The sequence below is a fragment of the Mya arenaria genome, chromosome 8 (genome assembly GCF_026914265.1).
Source record: "Mya arenaria isolate MELC-2E11 chromosome 8, ASM2691426v1".
Lineage (NCBI taxonomy): Eukaryota > Metazoa > Mollusca > Bivalvia > Myida > Myidae > Mya > Mya arenaria.
In genome coordinates, this window is record NC_069129.1 from 50,279,970 (window position 1) to 50,303,345 (window position 23,376).

The 23,376-nt window shown below is 35.2% G+C and overlaps 1 protein-coding gene across 1 annotated transcript in view; it reads right to left on the reverse strand.

Moving 5' to 3' along the window:
* Positions 1-23,376, reverse strand: part of LOC128244329 (fibroin heavy chain-like) — a 52,444-nt gene that overhangs the window by 16,754 nt on the left and 12,314 nt on the right. Inside the window, exons 18-42 of the mRNA XM_052962344.1 lie at positions 23,178-23,186; positions 22,571-22,627; positions 22,070-22,129; positions 21,161-21,196; positions 20,270-20,395; positions 19,635-19,643; positions 18,995-19,069; positions 16,813-16,863; positions 15,690-15,809; positions 15,266-15,274; positions 14,659-14,715; positions 14,163-14,222; positions 13,257-13,292; positions 12,369-12,494; positions 11,760-11,768; positions 11,123-11,197; positions 10,558-10,617; positions 9,099-9,146; positions 6,129-6,188; positions 4,883-4,999; positions 3,939-3,956; positions 3,550-3,663; positions 2,971-3,084; positions 2,457-2,510; positions 1,163-1,210 (exon numbers count right to left, since the gene is read on the reverse strand). Of these exons, the coding sequence (XP_052818304.1) occupies positions 1,163-1,210; positions 2,457-2,510; positions 2,971-3,084; positions 3,550-3,663; positions 3,939-3,956; positions 4,883-4,999; positions 6,129-6,188; positions 9,099-9,146; positions 10,558-10,617; positions 11,123-11,197; positions 11,760-11,768; positions 12,369-12,494; positions 13,257-13,292; positions 14,163-14,222; positions 14,659-14,715; positions 15,266-15,274; positions 15,690-15,809; positions 16,813-16,863; positions 18,995-19,069; positions 19,635-19,643; positions 20,270-20,395; positions 21,161-21,196; positions 22,070-22,129; positions 22,571-22,627; positions 23,178-23,186 (1,548 nt within the window). The remainder of the gene's footprint in view (positions 1-1,162; positions 1,211-2,456; positions 2,511-2,970; positions 3,085-3,549; positions 3,664-3,938; positions 3,957-4,882; positions 5,000-6,128; positions 6,189-9,098; positions 9,147-10,557; positions 10,618-11,122; positions 11,198-11,759; positions 11,769-12,368; positions 12,495-13,256; positions 13,293-14,162; positions 14,223-14,658; positions 14,716-15,265; positions 15,275-15,689; positions 15,810-16,812; positions 16,864-18,994; positions 19,070-19,634; positions 19,644-20,269; positions 20,396-21,160; positions 21,197-22,069; positions 22,130-22,570; positions 22,628-23,177; positions 23,187-23,376) is intronic.

Below are 23,376 nucleotides of genomic sequence, written 5' to 3' on the forward strand. Positions count from 1 at the left end.
TACAAAATGCACTAAGCTTAGAGTTAATGTACAATGAAAGATTTTTACATTAAACATATTCACACAGTATAAATACATGTAGTCAATTGACGACAATGTGTGCATATGAAAACATCTGAAATTGTTAATACATAAAACAGTCGAAAAGCTAAGCTAGCTCCGGAAACCTTTCTCTTTTTTTTAAAAAAAATGTAAAAGCTTCCCAAGCTTTTAGATGCTTTTTGTAATTGAGGACGAATAAATAAACGACACGCAAAATATAATATGCTTCCAGAAATTCTACAATGGTAGATATAAAGAATGAAAAATGAAAAATCAAACCAAGCAGGATAAACAATTGAAAAAATAAAAAGGACGCGAAAGCTGATCAAGACTTGATGAAAAGTCAAATGGTAGACACATTTGATAATGAAAAAAGAGAAAGCTACTCAAGCGTGAAGTAAAAATGTATTCATCTGGAAGACAGATAATTCAGTCGTGAAAACAGATTGAACTCACATCCAGAAAATGAAAATCACCGTTGCTGTTCAATCAAGCTTAAGCTTACCACAAAGCCACACAGCACCGATTTCAGCTGTATTATTTTCATAAGTGTATCACCTGTACCTTAGATAAGTTACTTGGAAAATGCCTGAAGCTTAGTGGTTATGTACAATGGAATATTATCAAGTAAAAAATATACAAAAGATGCATAGAAAATGTTCCACGTAAAGAACAGATGAAAACACATTTCACACATTAAACTATTATGCGAAAGGTTTAAGGTTAATTTTTTAAACAGAAAAAACAAAGACGAAAAGCTAAACAAGCTCTGATGCTATCTCCAATGACTATCTTTTGAAATAGAAATGCGAAAGTTCACCAAGCCTTAGATGCATTTTGAAATTGAGGACCAATGAATAAAAGACACTATTAATATACCAAGCTTCGAGAAAACCTACAATTGAAAATCCGTTAAAAAATGCGAAAGCAATCCAAGCAGGAAGAACAATTGAAAAATAATGGACACGAAAGCTGACCAAGAGTTGATGCACTGTCCAATGGTAGACACATTTGCTGAAGCAATAAAAAGAAAGCTACTCAAACGTGAAGTCAATAGCCAATGGCAATGGCTATTTGCAAAAAAGCCAATGCCAAGCTGTTTTTCCCTTTAAACACTAACCTGTGCCAGTGCCTGTTCCGGTACCACCTCCGATAATTGTACCTGTACCTTACACATAAATGATCCAGATCTATTAATACAATGAACACTGCTTGGGCAAGCCTAGTAGTCGAAAATTCCAATCTAACATTTTGAGCGAAACTACACATTCATGAAACGTGATCTATTCAAGATGAAAGTTTGTTTAAAAACCGATTGTGACGACATAAGGCTGCGTAAAGCGAGCCACTCGTCAGATTAGCGTTCTACACATTTACGCGAAAAACACATCGACGATTAAACAGAAGTAAAACATATATTTAGAATATGATACGCGTTTTATTTTTTAGACTTCCTCATCCACTTTTGTATTGTGAAAAGCCTTAAAAGGGGCTAGACACGGCATCGGCATATGCAGTATTTCCTCAAAACATGCTTAGAATTATTAATGCGAGCAGGTACGAGCCCGATAAGACATCACATTACATTGTTGAAATATTAAACTTAATAATCATGTTCATTTTCGCCGTTTAAAATAGCGCATAATGGTTTCCCATTTTCCATTATATATGTGTATTAGAACAGATACATATACCGACGCTATTTTTTTTAACTTGCTGGGGTTTACGTGGTAGACAACCTAGTACATTTCAAATCGGAAAAATTAGCATTTACTGCGAAAGATGGATGTGTCGGAAGCGTGTCGGAAGCGATGTGATACATCAGTAAGTGAGATTGGGTGCGTTGTACAGAACGGAATCAATTTTTAAAAAAGATAAGTACTTGAAAGATGCACGAAGCTAATGTACAATGAAAGTTTATCAAATAAAACTTTTGCACAAAAGATACAGTGCGAACTTTCGACGTAACATTGATATGAAAACATAGTAAACATATTAAAATAATTATACGAAAATGCTTAATGTTCAAATTTTAAGTACAGAAAACAAGCACGAAATGCTTCACAAGCTCTGACGCTATATTCCATGATTAAAAGTTTAAAATAGAAATGTGAAAGCTCCCCAATCTTTTAGATGCATTTTGCAATTGAGGATCAAAAAATAAACGACATTCAAAATATACCAAGTTTTGATAAAATCAACAATGGAAGATTCAATGAAAGAAAAATGCGAAAACAAACCAAGCAGGAATATCAATTGAAGAATAAAAAGGACGCGAAAGCTGACCAAGAGTTGATGTTATGTCTTATGGTAGACACAAAGAGAGAGCTTCTAAAACGTGAAGTCAATAGCAAATGGCAATGGCTAGGGAGAAAAAGACGCAAATGCCAAGCTGTTTTCCTTTAAACACTAACCTGTGCCTGTTCCAGTTCCTGTAACGGTACCACCTCCGATAATGGTACCTGTACCTTACACACAAATGATTCAGATGTGTTAATACAATGAACTCTGCTTGGGAAAGCCGAGTAGTCGGAAACTCAAAACTAAACCTTGTTTAGAGGCAAAATATAACAGGTTTTGCCGAGTTTCCGACATCGCAGCGTGTCTGGATGGAATTCTGTATCCGTGATGGAAACACATTATTCTTGCATAGCTTAATTTTTGAATTTGTTGTAAAAGTGAAGTGATGAAGAAAAAGCATTTTTGAAAATCTAATTAAATATCGCTTGACCTTGTTTACTTACGTCAGGGTGGATGATTATGTTAATGGAATGGAATATTAATCTTGGTTTATAAAATGTACACGTTTATCATGTGACCACTCTTAACGAATGGTATAGCGCCATTTACGTAGGAAATGAGATATAAAATCATTCTAATTCATTCTATTTTAAATACAATTACTTTTCTTAATAAAGAAATCCTTACCACAACGCCCGCAGTATTTCAGACAATTCCTGTTCACCCAGTCGTTGTAGTTGGCGTTCGAGCACACAGCGGTGGTGTAGGAGGCGCAGTCGGCCGTCATATCAGCGCACGCTCCTAACAAAAGCAGTTTTAAATTGATGGTGTTACTGAAAGGCCTAGTTTAAAGAATGTTTGGCATGATGATACCCTGCTGTGCATCCCCTGTTAATGCACTGGTGTCGCAGTAGGGACCAATTTCCAGTGTATTTGTTTATTGGCTCAAGGCCATAAAGGGTTGACTATTTGTAAAATAAAACTTGAACTGCACAGCAGGATACTCAGATCCGAGATCTGATAGACAGCACAAAGCAATCAAAATTAAGATCAATACACAGAACTTGTGTACTATACACAGTTTTAGGGGGGGAGGGTCACTTATAGAAGGCTTAAACTAGGCCTTTAAGAGCTGCAAATGGTTCTTAAAATTTGATGAAGCAATTATAAATTATCGTCTTGATGAATGTACTAAGGTAACTGTTTCTATGTATCAATGTCTATTTTCTACATATATTTTAATGGCTGCTAAAATTCAATATATACCTGTCATAGTGCCACTACCACCCGGCACAGTTCCTGTGCCAGTACCTGTCACGACTCCGGTACCCCCCGGCACAGTTCCCGTACCAGTTCCAGTTCCCCCGGTCATTGGATGGCCTGACAAAAAATTCTCACATAATTCAGTTAGATAGATTATTTCTTGCTTCCATCCATGCTCTTCACCGACTGTAACTGTGGACTAACCCATCGGTTTAACTGTTAGGTAAGCTTCATTTTCCAACAGACGCCGCCGTTTTAATGAATAAAACAAGCATTCTTGTAAAATAATTAGATATGCAAAAGATACAGATATTCCAAAATAAACATTTTACATTAAAACAATTAATTATTATCTTAATACTACACGATGAGATGCTTTTAGACATATTTACCAACAACAGGAGAGCCACCTACAAGAAAGAGTATAATAAAGCATTGGAAGGACAGTGTTATTGATTTAGTATATGGCTTTTCATGCATAAGATGAGTTTCATAAATCCCTTGATAAAATTATTGTTAACACGAAAGAAAAAAATCGCGCTTGATAGTGTTCTGCTATTTCGTTCTTTCCCATGGTTGCAAGTCTCAATTTCAGTAAATCTATTTTCATCCAAGGCTTACTTGTTGTCAATTGCCAAAGAAAGCATATACTTGCTATGTGAATTTTGTGTTGGCCACTAACATTATAGGATTTTTTCTGTGCATTAATTTTATGTAGATCGATTCTGATAAATGCACAAAAGGTTTCATGGAGTAAGTTTAAGTCAGTCTGTTTTTTTCCACCAAGACTTACTTTTTAACTAGTGTTAATAGTAAAAGGTAGCATATTCAAGTTTGCATTTTTGTGTGGGCCAAGAAAAATTTAAGATTTTTTCAAATTTCGTGTACATTAATTCTACGTAGATCGCTTCTGGCGAATGCACCAACAAATACCAAATCAGTTTATGTTCAATTTAGGGGATCTACAGAATAAAGACAGCTAAATCGGTCTAAAAAATTAACGCCAAAATGGTCTGAAACCATTCATTATTTTTGCCCAAGGTTACCAGTCTATCTTTATAATTGCCGCCTCGACGACCTAAGCTATTCTTTTTTGATATGGTTGCAAGTCTTGATCAGAAATTGTCGTCTTTGCGGCGTACACCATTTTTCTGATGGTTTCAAGTTTAAATAAAAAAATGGAGCCTGGTTGCTCTTCCGTAATTCCTATGGTTGTCATTCTAATTAAGTAACTGGCGCTTGGACGGTTTCGCGCCATTCCTTATTTTAGCACGTGTATGACTAAAACAGTGTTTTGCGCCTTGTTAAAGCACCATGGATTGTACCATATACTTACAGAAGGCACAGCAATGGTCTTGCACCCACTTCGTGAAGTCCGGCTTGGAGCAAACAGCAGTTGTGTAATCAGCACAGTTACTGATAGTGTCTCCCATGCAGGAAAATGTTGTCGTTCCTGGAATATAGGATTAATTATGTACATATAATTTTTATATTCCGTTTGGTGATACCATATGTGTGATCTTGCTAAAACAGATATAAGGTGTCTCTTCCAGATATTGTCCCTGTATATTATTGATTATACAAACGTTAATAATAAGTAGAGGCACAAATATACTTTTCAATGAATAAAACACAAAGAGCATGGACAACAAAACTCCTGCAAGAAGCAAAGACAAGATGTAAAATATATACCAGCGAAAAGGTTAAGTTGCATGATGCAAGTAAGAATTTCGAGAAAAATATAATTAAGGCTGAAATCCATAGTTTTCGAACTTTAAAAAAAAAATCACTAGAAAGGGACACTCAAAATTGTTCCAGTGTCATGTACGCATTGTCTCTTTGTGCCAACTTCGGAAGTCGTTCCTGTTTCAAAAATCATGTTAATCGAAAGATCTGTTAGATTTTGTATGTTTAGGGCAAATGATAAGTGTTTGTCCGTCTACGTAAAAAATGAATATGGTAGTTTTCCTTGCTTTCCTATCTAAGGATGCTGATTAGTCCAGGGCCTACGGTGTAGAAAGATTAATATCTCCTATATCTTAGAAACTTAACTTGAAAATGAACGAAGCTTAGAGGTAAATCACAATGCACGATACTCAAATAAAACATTTACAAAAATGATACATAACCAATGTTCGACGTTATGAACAGATGGAAACATATTAAAGGAAATACGCGAAAATGTTCAATCGAAGACCCGTCAAACACAGAAAACAATGTCGAAAAGCTAAGCAAGCTCCGAAGCAATTTTCAAAAGAAATTTGAAGGTTAACAATACTTTTAAATGCATTTTGAAATTGAGGACCAATGAATAAAACACACACAAAATATACCAAGCTTCGGGAAATTCCAAAATGGAAGATACGTTGAAAGAAAAATTGAGACAGCAAACCAAAGAAGCTGAATAATGGAAAAATAAAAAGGACGCGAAAGCTGAACAAGCGATGATGCAATGTCCGATGGTAGACGCATTTGCTGAAGAAACAAAAAGAACGCTACACAAGCGTAGAGTCAATGGATAATGGCAATGAAAAGGAACGAAGACGTCAATTCTAAGCTGTTATTGACCTTTAAACACTAACCTGTACCAGTGCCTGTCCCCGTTCCTGTACCGGTACCACCTCCGATAATTGTACCTGTACCTTACATACAAATGATCAACTTATAGTTATACAACAACATAGCTTAAATTAATTTTCAATTTGTATAAAAAATGACATTTTTTCACTGACGTCATGGTTGGTATGTTTGTTTATTCAATGGTTATGTTAAATAATACCTCTTAAACAGCGTGTTTTTTAAGATACTTAATTTCATTTTGTAATGGATTTTTTTTGTAATAATATGCTTGTTTGGTAAAAATTTGCTTTTGTTTGACTTCTATAAGAAAGTCATAATCCATCTTTCATAAATTATCTTCATTCAACCCAAAAATGCCACGATGTTATAGATGGCACGTGGGGTGTAGATAGATTTTCCATACCTAGTTTGTAGATGTAATTTAAAAGAAACAAAAATATATATGAAAAAAGTGCAAATTGGATTCTCTACTATAATATTGTAGTAAGCGAACCGTCCACCATAAAAAAAATCAAATTTAAGAAAAATCCAATCAAAACAGACGAAAGCAAAAGAAAAGTTGCTCAATTATATATCTATTTGATATACAGATGTAATCTAGAATGACCAAGACTATAATTGGAAATGTGGTATGCTTCTCGACAAGGTACAAGGAAAGGAAGCGCAATTATTATAATAATAATAATAATAATAATAATAATAATAATAATAATAATAATAATAATAATAAATAATACTTTTCATTTTTTAAACTACAGGTTATTCATGTGGCAAAGAAGAAGCACGATCATTAACTTGCCCTTACAATGTTGAGTGCATTTGTTTCAAATGATTCTAAAATTATTAATACCAATTGCCGAATAAAGGTGCAGACACTGGAAGTTAAATGAAAATTGGAAAATTTATATAAAATTGATGGTTGAAGGTAACCAGTGTTTTGTTATGCGTGCCAGCTTATTTGGCAATTATTCTAGAAGTTAACCGATGTCTTTTTAACTTGGACCCCTTAGTGTGACCTTGATCTGGAAGTAAGGTGACTGAAAGATACAAATTGTAAGTCAGCTGAATGTTTGGAAGATTTAAGCCAGGTAGTTTTGAAATCCTTCTCTCGTGGATTTACGAAGCGGACACAACAATTAATATCTAACCTTTGACCGTTATTTCTGACACTGATCAAGGTGGCTGTACCCTGCACGTTGGCTTAAAATGGTTTGTTATTTATAGTGTCAACTCTGTCTAGAAAGGACCGTCCCTCTGGCCTAGATAAGCAATCTTGATTGATGGACATCTGAACTCCCGGTCCTATTTATCGATACAGAGTTATAGATCAGACACAAACAAATGGCTTTTTTCTGACCTTTTACGCGAAGTGTGATATTTAACTACAAGAAACGTTGCTGTAACATGCGCTTTACACTTCAAATCTTCAAGCACAGAAGAATATAATGCGGGGAAAATGAAACTCCTTATATAGGTTTTTGATTCAGACAAAGGCATTAGTAATAAAAAGGGCAAGTTTTGTTAAAATATAAAAACAGTATTATGGTACTTGTGCTTATCATGCTTACTCAATAGTATCTATATGTGCATGTAATTTGAAATCCATACCTCAAATGCTCTTGGAGGTACTGTCCGAAAAAATAAGCACAAAAAAAGCAATTTTTCTAAAACTTTCAATATCAGACTAACAATACCTATGCTATCCTTAGTGGGAGATTATTCGGCAATGACTGAATATATTGTAATTGTTCCGCACTTGCTATTATTGTCCTCTGTCGATTTCGTTTAAAGTTTCAAAGAAATCCCATCAGTTGTTTCCGGACATGAGTGTGAAGGACTGACGTAAGTCGCGGGCGGCAGGACTAAATTATCATTGGTGAACAAGCGTTGAGACAACATGTCCAGAAAAAAAGTAATTTAAGAAATAATGTCTTTCAAAGCACAACCGTAAAACATTTGGCCGGAGAAACAACAACACCAAAACAAAGATTACAGTTAACCTCATGAAAAAGTTTAAAGCCGAAGGTCTCAAATTATAATATAAGTGACACATAACTCGAGTCAACGTGCCACCTCCCTGTATTTTTCCTGTCCCTGAATCATTTATTGTCATGTAAACATTTTTTTTTAAATAATAAGATTAACATTTATTTTAAGAATTTGGCGCTTACACATCATCAATTCAAGCACAGGAGTATAAGGATAACCATGTTAGTCTCGTTTTAAAATTCACTTCAGCAAATCATGTAAACAAACCAAGTATGGATATATCACGATCTGTTTTAAACGGTTGTATCAGATTAATGGTAAAAAACAACGCCAAACGCCAAAAAGCTGCAATTTAAGCAGAATTCTATTTTTGTACAAAACACCTGTTTTTCAGATATGTGATTTGAAAATTGCACAAATCGTAGGGGTAATGTTTCGTGAAAATCCATGAAAAAATCATGAATTATATGTATATAATCTATTTTCGAGCGATGAACTGAGGAAGCCTTTTTAAAAGGAAACGCAAATTATAACCAAAGGAATCTACATAGGAATGCACATTGAAATTTGCAAAAGCAGGCGAAGATTTGATGCCTGTACAGTGGAAGTTTTTATAAAGAGGGAAAATAGACACGAGATATTTAACATTGAAGCATTGATGGAATGCTCATTGAATACCTTTTGATGACAAAACACTACAAAGCTCACACATCTTGTATTCGCAATGTTCATCGCTAATCAAAGTTCCAGGCATTCCAAAGAAAGGAGCATATAAAGACAAATATGGAAGCAAACCAAGCTTTAAGAGATAATGCGGACTGATGGGCACTTAAGAATAGGCACTTAAGCTCACTTTAGTCGACCAAATGTTAAATGGTAGATTCCCATTGGAAGAACACAAAATTCGAAAGATTCCCAAGCCTGAAGGTAATACCCAATGGTAGACGCACTGCAAAGCAACACATGCTCCTTTTCACACTTACCTGTGCCAGTTCCTGTTCCAGTGCCCGTGATGGTACCTCCTCCGGTACCTTACAGACAAATTATCCAGTTTCATTACAATCCCTTATTGTAAGGGGGCGATATAAATTGTGGTAAATTCACATGTTAATTGTCGGGCATAGAGGTTATGTTTCAGAAACGACATCATTATTTAAAGAACATATTGGACAACGAAAATGTTCTGGATCAAATAAGAATCATTTTTCTTTATTAAAGAATGCCAAGACCGATTCCGAATCTAATATTGTGGACGTCATTACAGGTGCATCACTAAAGTCTAACCATTGGTTACAGCTGTTACAATTTTGCAATACAAAATTCAATGTGAAATTCTTTCAATTAAACGCCATTAGAATGTAAATATATTTAACGTCACAAATATTTTCTCATTTCATATCAACTTCTTAAAACTAAGTTAGTGTTTTAAAGTTTAAATAATATATAAAATCACCTATCGATGGCCTCACTTCCAAATGTCGACGCTACAAAATCCTATGTTTTCAGTAGCAACGTTTTTAGTTTTTAATCTTGGTAATTTGATCACAATTTTTTTTACAAAATGCGATAGTTACAATTTTTGTTGTAACAATATCTGAAGGTTCGGCAAATTTCCTTCTCTTTGAGATGACCAAAGAGAAGGAAATTGCTCGACATTTTGATCATATGATACAACACCATTTTCTCAAATTGCATGAGACGTACGACTATAACAGATATTTATTATTTGAGTATGTTCAATCATAGTAATAGACAATGCAACACTCCCAACGCCATAAAGCAGTGGTTCAAGCAGTATTTATTTTGTACAAAACGCCTGTATTCAAATATGTCATTTGAAACAATGCATAAACCGTAGAGATTATGAATAATGGATGACCATTGAATAAAATCACACACTCTACATTGGACAACGCTTGGAGACAATGTATTATGGAAGACCTATTATTGGAAAAGCAAAATGTAGCCAAAGAAATATAAAAAGGAAGAAAATGCGGAAGCAGACTAAGCTTCAATGCGTGTACAATGGACGTTCCAGTGACGACAAAAATGAAGCAAAGTTAACCAAGCTTCGATACAAAGCTTTAATAAATAACTTTTTAAAGAAAAAACACGCAAAGCTAAAACAGGTTCTTATTTGCAAAGGAAGACAGGTGAATACACACACGCAAAACATACGGAGCCAAGCTTCGAAGTTCCTATGGTATCCGAGGTAACTTATATTCTAGGCAATATTCAATGGAAGCTTTACCCAAAAAGAAATACATAAGCACACCAGACTTCAGAAAGGAATGGTGACCCATATGTGAAAGTCGCAAAAGCTAAGCAGCATTCGACTAAATGTTAAATTGGAAGAAGATAAATATCAAATGCATTCAAGCTTTAAGGAAATGCACAATGGTAGACGCACTGCTAAGCAACACTTGTTCTTTCAACACTAACCTGTGCCAGTGCCTGTTCCAGTGCCCGTGATAGTACCACCTCCGGTACCTGTACCTGTACCTTACACACAATTGATCCAGTTTCATGACAATCACTCATAGCATGGGTGCGAAATAAATGTGGCAAATCCACTTAGTATTTGCTGGTCACAGAGGTCATATATGAGAAATGATACAAATATTTAAAAAAAGAACCTACAAGACCATGAAAATGTTCTATACCAGATATGACTGATTTCTCATTATAAAACAATGTCGAAAACGATAAGGAATATAATAATATAGATGACATTACTATTTCATAATTAAAATCTAACCCACTTTTAGTTACAGCGAATACAATCTTCAATAATTTCAATTAGGCATTCTTTTGATAGAACGCCTAAATATGCAAATAAACTTTAAGTTATAACACATCTTATGGGTTGTCCTCAATGCTCACATCAATTCATTTTTTTAATTTGATGTTCTTCTAAGCAGTTAAATCAAAAATAAAAATAAAACAATAATAAGATTGTTTTTTTCAAAACAGAGTATATCATCGGGGTTTAAGCATTAATTCTCACCTGTGTCAGTACCTCCTGTAACAGTTCCTCCAGTTCCACTTGTTCCCCCGGGAACTTGAATGACTGTCCCCATGCCTGGAAAAATGATAATCAGGTTACTCGTATTGTGTGTATAATAGTCGTCGAATATGAGCCCTGTGTGGGCAGGTTTGTTATAGAAAAGAAACGAGATTTATCTAATTGATTGGTTCCCAAAAATGATAACATGTGCAGTATTGAATTCGAGATATTTTCAGAAGGTATTTAAAGATAGCCTCGATTGCCTTCACTTTGCGAATGTAAAATGACACTCTCTTCAACATGACTGTTTTTTGCTAAAGACGTCACATATGTAAAACCGATGTCAAAAATTGACGTATGATCATAATATGCTGCACTTAAAATTCGAAACATTACTTTTAAGCATTTAATGATTGAAAATATTTTATTGATACACAGTGTTCATATTTTTGAAATGGAAGTGCCGTGTTTTATTGGAAATTAAGTTGCTTTGGCAAGAAAAGAAAATAAGCTTTCAATAATATTTCAAAAGTCCAATTGTGTATCTAAAATTTCCTTTCTGATCAATGACTTTAATTCTACTTTTAATATGATGAAATTGAAAAATATAAAGATAGAATAATAAAAGAATACTCACCATATCCACCTAAAAAGTACAAATGGCGTGGGTTAATTGATTACATTTGTTCACACAGTTATAAAAAGAGAGTCAAAATAACATCAACAATTTCATTGAAGTGTAAACATTCCCTATAACTACCATAATTGTATTTATATTTTTGTAAAACAACCAATCAGTGTTGGTTACGGTATCATTTGCGATATAATTAAAAACTGCTTAATGCAATTCATTGGTATTTGGATTATAGGTTGGACCACAAAGTGTTTTTGCATGTGCCTGTCCGTGCGCGTGCGAGATCGCGTGCATGTGCGTATGCGCGTGTGCGTGTGTGTCCGTGTACCAATACTTACACGTATAGATGTGTTTCATGGTCATTTACAAAGTCAAATTTGAAACTTGTACTTGTACAATACCAGATACCCGCATAAATCACTACCTCGTGCTATCGTACATGTCATTCTCACTTGTACAATACACATATACCTGGATGACGTAGTGAAAAAGATTAGGTCACACGTAGAGATACCCGTAGAAGAATCGTATTGAAATCTATTTCGTAAAAGGACTTTCCAAGCATAGTAAAAATATCTAATTACATATAGTTTAATAAGTTCAGCTACTCACAGTATACACAGCAGTTGATCCGAGACCACTGGGCGTAGTTTGGATCGGTGCACGTGGCTTGGCCGTAGGAGGCGCAGTTGGATATTTTGTCACCGTTACATGTCATTGTGGTGGTGGTGGTGGTACCTGTAGAAGACAGTTTTGTTAATTTGTGATTACTCGTTGCACCTCTTCGTAATAGCATTCTTGTGATTATAGCGAAAGTGCGCCAATCGAACTTAGCCATATGAGGGGTAACCTCTCTAGTGTTTGGAATACCAGTATGAAAGAATTGAAAAACAATTTAAAAGTTGAGAAAAGACGTTGTTGATTCATTTTTCTGTTGAGAACGATGAGTTCCATCTATATGTCATGTTATTCATGTATTAAGATACTACACATTATATATGGAGTGAATTTAAAAACGCAAATATTCATAATGCATTATTCAGGGATTGTTCAAAGATGATAGGCAAAAGTTATATAAGGTCAGTGTTTACATTTGTTATTGATCTTACGCAATGTTAAGTTTGCAGATGTCGATAAGAAGTTGTAAACACTTATGAAGGCAAAATCAATTATATTTTTTATTAAAACATAAATACAGATCAGACACATGGAACGTGTTGCATTTAAACATATCATTGACCGTAGAGAGACCGACTCAAATAAGATGTAATTTTATGCCGGTTGAGTTTTCCGACACATCGAGCCGAAAATATCAGTCTCCTTTCTAAACTAATCTTTGGAGTGCGTGACGCAGTGTAATCTCGACGTCAATTCATAAAGATATAATGTGAGAAGGCCAATGTCCGATTATCTTTGTTGCGAGTATTCGTAATGTGGTAAGAAGTTAAAGGAAAGTACACAAACAACTGTTCTTCAAATTATAATTGCAGTGAGACATACCTCCAGGCATTGTGCCACCTCCCGGTACCATTCCCCCTAAATCATTAAATAAAAAGTAGTATTAAAAACACATAAACTCTTACAACTTACGTAAAGCACATACATAGATCGTTTATGGTCAAATGATGTTGCTACATATTTTGTTTTTGATAATTGAAGAAAAAATAGACAAAACATGAAATTCGTTGTTTTTTTCAACAAAATCATGACTCATACGTTCGTAAAATGCAAACAAAATCAAGAGCAGGAAAAACGCAGTGTTTAAGAATATTCAATCAATTCCCATGACAAATGCAACACTATCAACGCCAAAAAGCTGCGGTTTAATCAGTAAGGTTTTGGATAGAATCTCCTGTACTTAAGACATATCATTTAAAAAAACAACACATCTTTGAGAAAATATTTAATGCAATACAATTGCATAAAACCACGCGAAATATACGTAACATAGTTTCAACTGAGTATTGTTTAAAGCAAAACGCGAAATATTTCCGAACGGATCTTAAATCGACAGCACATTGAAATAAATAAGCGAAAGCAAACCAAGCATCGATGTCTTTACAATAGAAGATCCAGTGAAACCAAATGGAATAGAAACCTCAAAAGCTTGCCAAGCTTCTATGGGCAATGCGCAATTTAATACCATAACAGCTAAGATTCGATGCAAATTATCGAGGGAATTCATATCTTAAGAAAGCCAGAAAAGCTTCGAGGCAAACTGCAATGGAAGGAACATAAAAAAACGAAACAAAGCTTTAAAAACTGAAGGAAACAGACGTCCACTGAAGATTCCCTTACAAGGGTGGAACAATTGTAGAAGATAAAAAGCGAAAGCTCATTTAGCTTAGAAGCATCACCCACTATAAGACGCAAATGTTTAGCAATACTTTTCCTTTCTACACAAACCTGTGCCAGTGCCAGTGCCTGTTCCAGTTCCAGTGATAGTACCACCTCCGGTAATGGTGCCTGTACATTACACACAAATTGTCCAGGTCCATGTTATTTATTCTTAGCAATTGTGTGACGTACTATAGGTCCATATAGTTTTTGGAACTTAGTGGGCATGTCATATGTATATGAACAAGTTCAAAGAAGAAAGACCCCGATCAAATATGGCAGATTATTCCCCCATGATGGAATGTCAAATCCTATACATAGGATATCTATTTCAATTAGATAACAACTTCTGGAATCTAAGCCAACACTGGTTACAGCGTATACAACTATAAAAATGCTTTACTGATGTCATTCCGGTATAACTTCTATTTATTTTTTCTTGGAACGTTTTTTAATATAAACCGTCGGTTTATTAGTGCTTACATGAAATAAATAATGAAATGAAAATAGTTTTGAATCTCAAACTATATTCAAAGTACGGACGACATTTTACATCAATCCTCACCTCCAGGCACGACTCCGGTACCAGATCCTCCGGTCACTGTCATGGGGGTCCCCATGCCTGGAGAAGTTAGAAATAAACCACTATGATTGTATAATCGTCGTCAGGGAAAAATAAGCCCAGTGAAGGCACGCACGTTATCGATTAAACGATATAAGTCGATTGATTTCTAAGCAAAACTGATTCATATGTATACAATTACATTCGATTGAAGTTCTGAATTATAAACTTCTTCGAATGCCTGCGCTTTTCGGCAATGATTTCACGTATTCCTCCACATGACTTATTTTATCTGATAACGTCACATATGTAAACTGGCAAAGACTCAAAACATGCAACATTTAAATTTGAAACAATATATATTGACTGGAATAAGTTTGTTTGCTACACACTTTATACACTATTTAATGAAATGATAGTGCCGTGTTTCATTTTAAAGTATATGGCATACTTTGAAAGGTTACACCCTCAACGGGTTTCAAAAGGTACAATTATCATGCAACGTTTTGATTAATAAGATTATTTATTTCCATTTCATTTTAAAGCTGCTTTAACCTGCTCTGCTTGAAAATATGAATTTAAAATAATAAGCATGTGCACAATGACTTACCATATCCACCTGTAAAATACAAAATGAAACTGTATTTTGTTATTTGTTAAAGTGATATTGTTAAGAAACGATATATCATAAACTGGTTCAAATATTCTAGAAGAAAAAAACTATTTTGCTTCCAGGCAATTGCGTCATTCTATGGTATTATTTTGGACTATATTTAGAACTCCTTTAGAGTCCTGATTTAAAAAAAAAACTCAATATATACAACACATACAATATATCTGACACTTAATTCATACTCAAAAAATAAACTTAGAAAAGTAATTTATTGAACTCGTCCTGCAACAGTGTTGGCGTTATTGAACGTAATATAATAATGAATCTACAGAAAAAAATTCATTGGTATTTTAAAAATAACATTGGAAACATTAATATGACGTCAAAAACTATTTCATGGATAAGTATTTAAGCAACTCACAGTATACACAACAGTGCTCTTTAGACCACTGGGCGTAGTCTGGGTTGGTACACATGGCCTTCCCGTAGGAGTCGCAGTTGGCCATTGTGTCACCATTACAGGTTATTGTGGTGGTGGTGCCTGTAGGAATGAATTCAAAAAAATGTTGCTCAAATTGAGGTGACTGGTTGCACTTCTATGTTATTGCTTTCTGGTGGTTATAGTTATATTGTGTTTTGCAGCCATGACATTAATTAAACGAATAGTAGCCTCTTATGTCTTGGAATACACACCAGCTGATTTGTATTTAGTGTCCAACAATATTAACCTGATCCTGACTATAATGTATGAATACTTTATATAGTCAATAAGGTGAATCAGACGATTGTTTAAGGCAACACGCTCAACGCCACAGATATCACACGTTCTGATTTAGACTGTTGAATCAGACGATTGGTAAAAGCAACCCTCTCGACGCCAAAGATATCGCACGTTCTGATTTAGACTGTGGATTCAGACGAATGGTTATAGCAACCCTCTCAACGCCACAAATATCGAATGTTCTTATTTAGACTGTTGAATCAAACAAATAGAAAAAAGGAATAATCTCAACACCACAAAGCTGCAATTTAAGCAGTATTATTGTATGTGCAAAACACGTTAGATATGTCATATAAAAATTACACAAATCGTAGAGAGTTAATGTATAAAGGAAGACCACTAAATAAAACATGCAATACATGTTTACAATCCGACGAAGATTCGATGCCTGTACAATGGAAGTTCTATAAAAAATGATAAATAAAGACGAGAAAATTAACCTTGTAGCATCGATGAATGATCAAATAAATGCTTTTTGAAGGACAAATATGCGAAAGCTCACAAAGCTTGTATGGGGGAAATGTGCGACGCTAACCAAGGTCTTATGCGTTCCAGCGAAAAGTACATTTAAAGACAAATTCGAAAGCAAAGGCAATGTGAAGTGATGGACTCAATAGAAAAGACGAACAAGCTAACTAAAATTCGAGAAAATGTTCAATGATAGACCCATTGGAAGAAGGTACAATCGAAAGCATTCAAGCATGAAGGACATCCTCAATGGTAAAAGCAAATACTAAGCAACACTTGTTCTTTAAACACTGACCTGTGCCAGTGCCTGTTCCAGTGCCTGTGATAGTACCTCCGGTACCTGTACCTTACATATAAATGATCCAGGTTCATGCCATGCATTCATAACAATAATATGACAAATTCGTGGCCAATATGCTTAATCATTGTTGGACATAGAGGTCAAATACAGGAACCAACATAATTATTTGAAAGAACGTTGTCCAAAACGAACATATCTGGTCAAATACTACTAACTATTCCTTACGATGGACTGTCAAAACCGATTAATAAGATTATATACTACTCAAAATTTGATAAGGATCACTTGATTAGTTATTTGTAAAAACTTAACCAAATAAGCATGCTTATTCAATTTCAAAGCATTAGTTTTATCCCTTCGTAGGCCTCTAGAATGTTCTATGATTTTGATTGTATTGCTAACAGCGCGTGCACGGGCGGCACGGAAAACTGCATACCCTCGAAATTAGGCGTTTTGGCATACATGTAACAACCTAAACATGTGGCCATTTTTTGTTTTTCGCTTCTTGTATTCGATTTTTACTCCGACCATCTATCACATTGTGTTCAAAATGCAAAACAGAAGATGTTTAACTCCTGATGGCAGGGTTGTCTCAGAGGACTGTGGCAGAACACCTGAATGTGTCACAAAGTGTAGCTTGCAGGATTTGGAATCGTTATCAAACAAATGGAAATGCTCAACATCGACATGGTGGTGGTCGTGCAATGGCTACATCTGACGTTCAGGATCATTACATTGCGGTTTTAGCCAGACGTAACCGCTTTCGTAACGCCACTTCGCAACGTAATGACTTCCAGGACGCCACAAACGTAAGAGTTTTAATGCAAACCATCAGAAATCGTTTGCATAGTGCTGGCTTGATGGCACGACGACCGGCAATTCGCATCCCATTGACCTGATAACACATCCAGGAGCGCTTGGACTGGGCACTTCAACACGTTGGATGAACGTTAAACGAATGGACCACAGTGCTTTTTACAGACGAGTCAAAGTTTTGTATTGACTTTACAGATCGACGTTCCAGAGTGTGGAGGGGACGTAATGAACGTTTTGCTCCAGTTTGTGTCGCCGAACATGACCGTTATGGCAAGGGCTCAGTCATGGTATGGGCCGGAATCAGATTGCACGGGAAAACAGTCTTACACGTAATTGAAAACGGTACGTTGACGGCTGTTCGTTATTGTAACGTGATTCTGGACGTTTATGTTCGACCGTATGCAGGTGCAATCGGTCTTGATTTCATGCTCATGGGTGATAATGCGCGCCCACACAGAGCAAACATCACAAACCAATTTCTGGAAAATGCTACCATCGAGAGAATGGACTGGCCAGCTCGTTCCCCCGACATGAACCCAATCGAGCATGCCTGGGATATGCTTCAGAAAGCTGTTTCTGTTCGTCCGGTCCAGCCAACAACGGTTCCTCAGCTCAGAAGGAATGAGCCAGACTCCCTCAGCAACAGCTCCGGAGGCTTATCAGCAACATGCGGAGCCGATGTCAAGCTGTTATTGACGCTCGTGGACATCACACACGTTACATACATTGGTTTAAGAAAAGTTCAAAGATATTCTGTTGACTTTCCAAATTTGTTGACAACCTGATATACGCCTGCTTTTGACCCCTATCATGTTTAGGAGTCCGTCACGCTTGAACGGAATTGGTTTAGTGCTGATATCTTATGACATTTAAAACCTGAAACAATGCCATTTGATAACATTTAGTGTTGATATATCGTTTTCTTGAAATACGTATGTACTTTATATTAAAAACCATGATCCCTATCAAATTTTGAGTAGTATATTTAAGATGACATCACAATTTAACCAACTTCTTATTCAATATTTCAGCGGATAAAATTTTAACAGTGTTTTACTAGTTTCAGTGTGGCATTTATTCATTAAAACGCCAATAGAGTGCGGGTAAACATAAAGTCAAAAATGCTTATCCCACGCGTTATGGGTTCTTCTCAATGTTAATATCAAATTTAGACCTTTTCAAGAGTGATGTTCTGTAAAGCAGTCAAATCACAAATCATAAAAACAAGAGCAGTTTATTTTAAAACAGAGTATATCAAAAACAATTAAGCCAAAATGTAATAAGTGCTACTTTGTTAAAATTCACTTAGATCCTTTTCGGGTTCAATCCTCGATTAATTTATGATTACATTAATTCTCACCTGTGCCAGTACCTCCTGTAACAGTTCCTCCAGTTCCACTTGTTCCCCCGGGCACTTGAATGACGGTCCCCATGCCTGGAAAAATGATAATCAGGTTACTCGTATTGTGTATATAATAGTCGTCGAATATGAGCCCTGTGTGGGCAGGTTTGTTATAGAAAAGAAACGAGATTAATCTAATTGATTGGTTCCCAAAAATGATAACATGTGCAGTATTGAATTCGAGATATTTTCAGAAGGTATTTAAAGATAGCCTCGATTGCCTTTACTTTGCAAATGTAAAATGACACTATCTTCAACATGACTGTGTTTTGCTAAAGACGTCACATATGTAAAAGCGATGTCAAAAATTGACGTATGATCATAATATGCTGCACTTAAAATTCGAAACATTACTTTTAAGCATTTAATGATTGAAAATATTTTATTGCTACACAGTTTTCATATTTTTGAAATGGAAGTGCCGTGTTTTATTGGAAATTAAGTTGCTTTGTCATAAAGAAAAGAAAATAAGCTTTCAATAATATTTCAAAAGTCCAATTGTGTATCTAAAATTTCCTTTCTGATCAATGACTTTAATTTTACTTTTACTATGATGAAATTGAAAAATATAAAGATAGAACAATAAAAGAATACTCACCATATCCACCTAAAAAGTACAAATGGCGTGGGTTAATTGATTACATTTGTTCACACAGTTATAAAAAGAGAGTCAAAATAACATCAACAATTTCATTGAAGTGTAAACATTCCCTATAACTACCATAATTGTATTTGTATTTAGTTACGGTATTATTTACCATATAATTAAAGTGTTAATTGTGAAATTATTTACGATATAATTAAAAACTGCTTAATGCAATTCATTGGTATTTGGATTATAGGTTGGACCACAAAGTGTTTTTGCGTGTGCCTGTCCGTGCGCGTGCGAGATCGCGTGCATGTGCATATGCGCGCGTGTGTGTGTGTGCCCGTGTACCCATACTAACACGTACGTGTAATAGTTGCAGATGTGTTTCATGGTCATTTACAAATCAAATTTGAAACTTGTACTTGTACAATACCAGATATCCGCATAAATCACTACCTCTTGCTATCGTACATGTCATTCTCACTTGTACAATACACATATACCTGGATGACGTAGTGAAAAAGATTAGGTCACACGTAGAGATACCCGTAGAAGAATCGTATTGAAATATATTTCGTGAAAGGACTTTCCAAGCATAGTAAAAATATCTAATTACATATAGTTTAATAAGTTCAGCTACTCACAGTATACACAGCAGTTGATCCGAGACCACTGGGCGTAGTTTGGATCGGTGCACGTGGCTTGGCCGTAGGAGGCGCAGTTGGATATTTTGTCACCGTTACATGTCATTGTGGTGGTGGTGGTGGTACCTGTAGAAGACAGTTTTGTTAATTTGTGATTACTCGTTGCACCTCTTCGTAATAGCATTCTTGTGATTATAGCGAAAGTGCGCCAATCGAACCTAGCCATTTGAGGGGTAACCTCTTTAGTGTTTGGAATACCAGTATGAAAGAATTGAAAAACAATTTAAAAGTTGAGGAAAGACGTTGTTGATTCATTTTTCTGTTGAGAACGATGAGTTCCATCTATATGTCATGTTATTCATGTATTAAGATACTACACATTATATACTGAGTGAATTTAAAAACGCAAATATTCATAATGCATTATTCAGGGATTGTTCAAAGATGATAGGCAAAAGTTATATAAAGGTCAGTGTTTACATTTGTTATTGATCTTACGCAACGTTAAGTTTGCAGATATCGATAAGAAGTTGTAAACACTTATGAAGGCAAAATCAATCATATTTTTTAATAAAACATGAATGCAGATCAGACACATGGAACGTGTTGCATTTAAACATATCATTGACCGTAGAGAGACCGACTCAAATAAGATGTAATTTTATGCCGGTTGAGTTTTCCGACACATCGAGCCGAAAAATATCAGTCTCCTTTCTAAACTAATCTTTGGAGTGCGTGACGCAGTGTAATCTCGACGTCAATTCATAAAGATATAATGTGAGGAAGGCCAATGTCCGATTATCTTTGTTGTGAGTATTCGTAATGTGGTAAGAAGTTAAAGGAATGTACACAAACAACTGTTCTTCAAATTATAATTGCAGTGAGACATACCTCCAGGCATTGTGCCACCTCCCGGTACCATTCCCCCTAAATCATTAAATAAAAAGTAGTATTAAAAACACATAAACTCTTACAACTTACGTAAAGCACATACATAGATCGTTTATGGTAAAATGATGTTGCTACATATTTTGTTTTTGATAATTGAAGAAAAAATAGACAAAACATGAAATTCGTTGTGTTTTTTTCAACAAAATCATGACTCATACGTTCGTAAAATGCAAACAAAATCAAGAGCAGGAAAAACGCAGTGTTTAAGACTATTCAATCAATTCCCATGACAAATGCAACACTATCAACGCCAAAAAGCTGCGGTTTAATCAGTAAGGTTTTGGATAGAATCTCCTGTACTTAAGACATATCATTTGAAAAAAACAACACATCTTTGAGAAAATATTTAATGCAATACAATTGCATAAAACCACGCGAAATATACGTGACATAGTTTCAACTGAGTATTGTTTAAAGCAAAACGCGAAATTATTCCGAACGGATCTTAAATCGACAGCACATTGAAATAAATAAGCGAAAGCAAACCAAGCATCGATGTCTTTACAATGGAAGATCCAGTGAAACCAAATGGAAGAGAAACCTCAAAAGCTTGCCAAGCTTCTATGGGTAATGCGCAATTTAATACCATAACAGCTAAGATTCGGTGCAAATTAACGAGGGAATTCATATCTTAAGAAAGCCAGAAAAGCTTCGAGGCAAACTGCAATGGAAGGAACATAGAAAAACGAAACAAAGCTTTAAAAACTGAAGGAAACAGACGTCCACTGAATATTCCCTTACAAGGGTGGAACAATTGTAGAAGATAAAAAGCGAAAGCTCATTAAGCTTAGAAGCATCACCCACTATAAGACGCAAATGTTTAGCAATACTTTTCCTTTCTACACAAACCTGTGCCAGTGCCAGTGCCTGTTCCAGTTCCAGTGATAGTACCACCTCCGGTAATGGTGCCTGTACATTACACACAAATTGTCCAGGTCCATGTTATTTATTCTTAGCAATTGTGTGACGTACTATAGGTCCATATAGTTTTTGGAACTTAGTGGGCATGTCATATGTATATGAACAAGTTCAAAGAAGAAAGACCCCGATCAAATATGGCAGATTATTCCCCCATGATGGAATGTCAAATCCTATACATAGGATATCTATTTCAATTAGATAACAACTTCTGGAATCTAAGCCAACACTGGTTACAGCGTATACAACTATAAAAATGCTTTACTTTACTGATGTCATTCCGGTATAACTTCTATTTATTTTTTCTTGGAACGTTTTTTAATATAAACCGTCGGTTTATTAGTGCTTACATGAAATAAATAATGAAATGAAAATGGTTTTGAATCTCAAACTATATTCAAAGTACGGACGACATTTTACATTAATCCTCACCTCCAGGCACGACTCCGGTACCAGATCCTCCGGTCACTGTCATGGGGGTCCCCATGCCTGGGGAAGTTAGAAATAGACCACTATGATTGTATAATCGTCGTCAGGGAAAAATAAGCCCAGTGAAGGCACGCACGTTATCGATTAAACGATATAAGTCGATTGATTTCTAAGCAAAACTGATTCATATGTATACAATTACATTCGATTGAAGTTCTGAATTATAAACTTCTTCGAATGCCTGCGCTTTGCGGCAATGATTTCACGTATTCCTCCACATGACTTATTTTATCTGATAACGTCACATATGTAAACTGGCAAAGACTCAAAACATGCAACATTTAAATTTGAAACAATATATATTGACTGGAATAAGTTTGTTTGCTACACACTTTATACACTATTTAATGAAATGATAGTGCCGTGTTTCATTTTAAAGTATATGGCATACTTTGAAAGGTTACACCCTCAACGGGTTTCAAAAGGTACAATTATCATACAACGTTTTGATTAATAAGATTATTTATTTCCATTTCATTTTAAAGCTGCTTTAACCTGCTCTGCTTGAAAATATGAATTTAAAATAATAAGCATGTACACAAGGACTTACCATATCCACCTGTAAAATACAAAATGAAACTGTATTTTGTTATGTGTTAAAGTGATATTGTTAAGAAACGATATATCATAAACTGGTTCAAATATTCTAGAAGAAAATAACTATTTTGCTTCCAGGCAATCGCGTCATTCTATGGTATTATTTTGTACTATATTTAGAACTCCTTTAGAGTCATGATTTAAAAAACTCA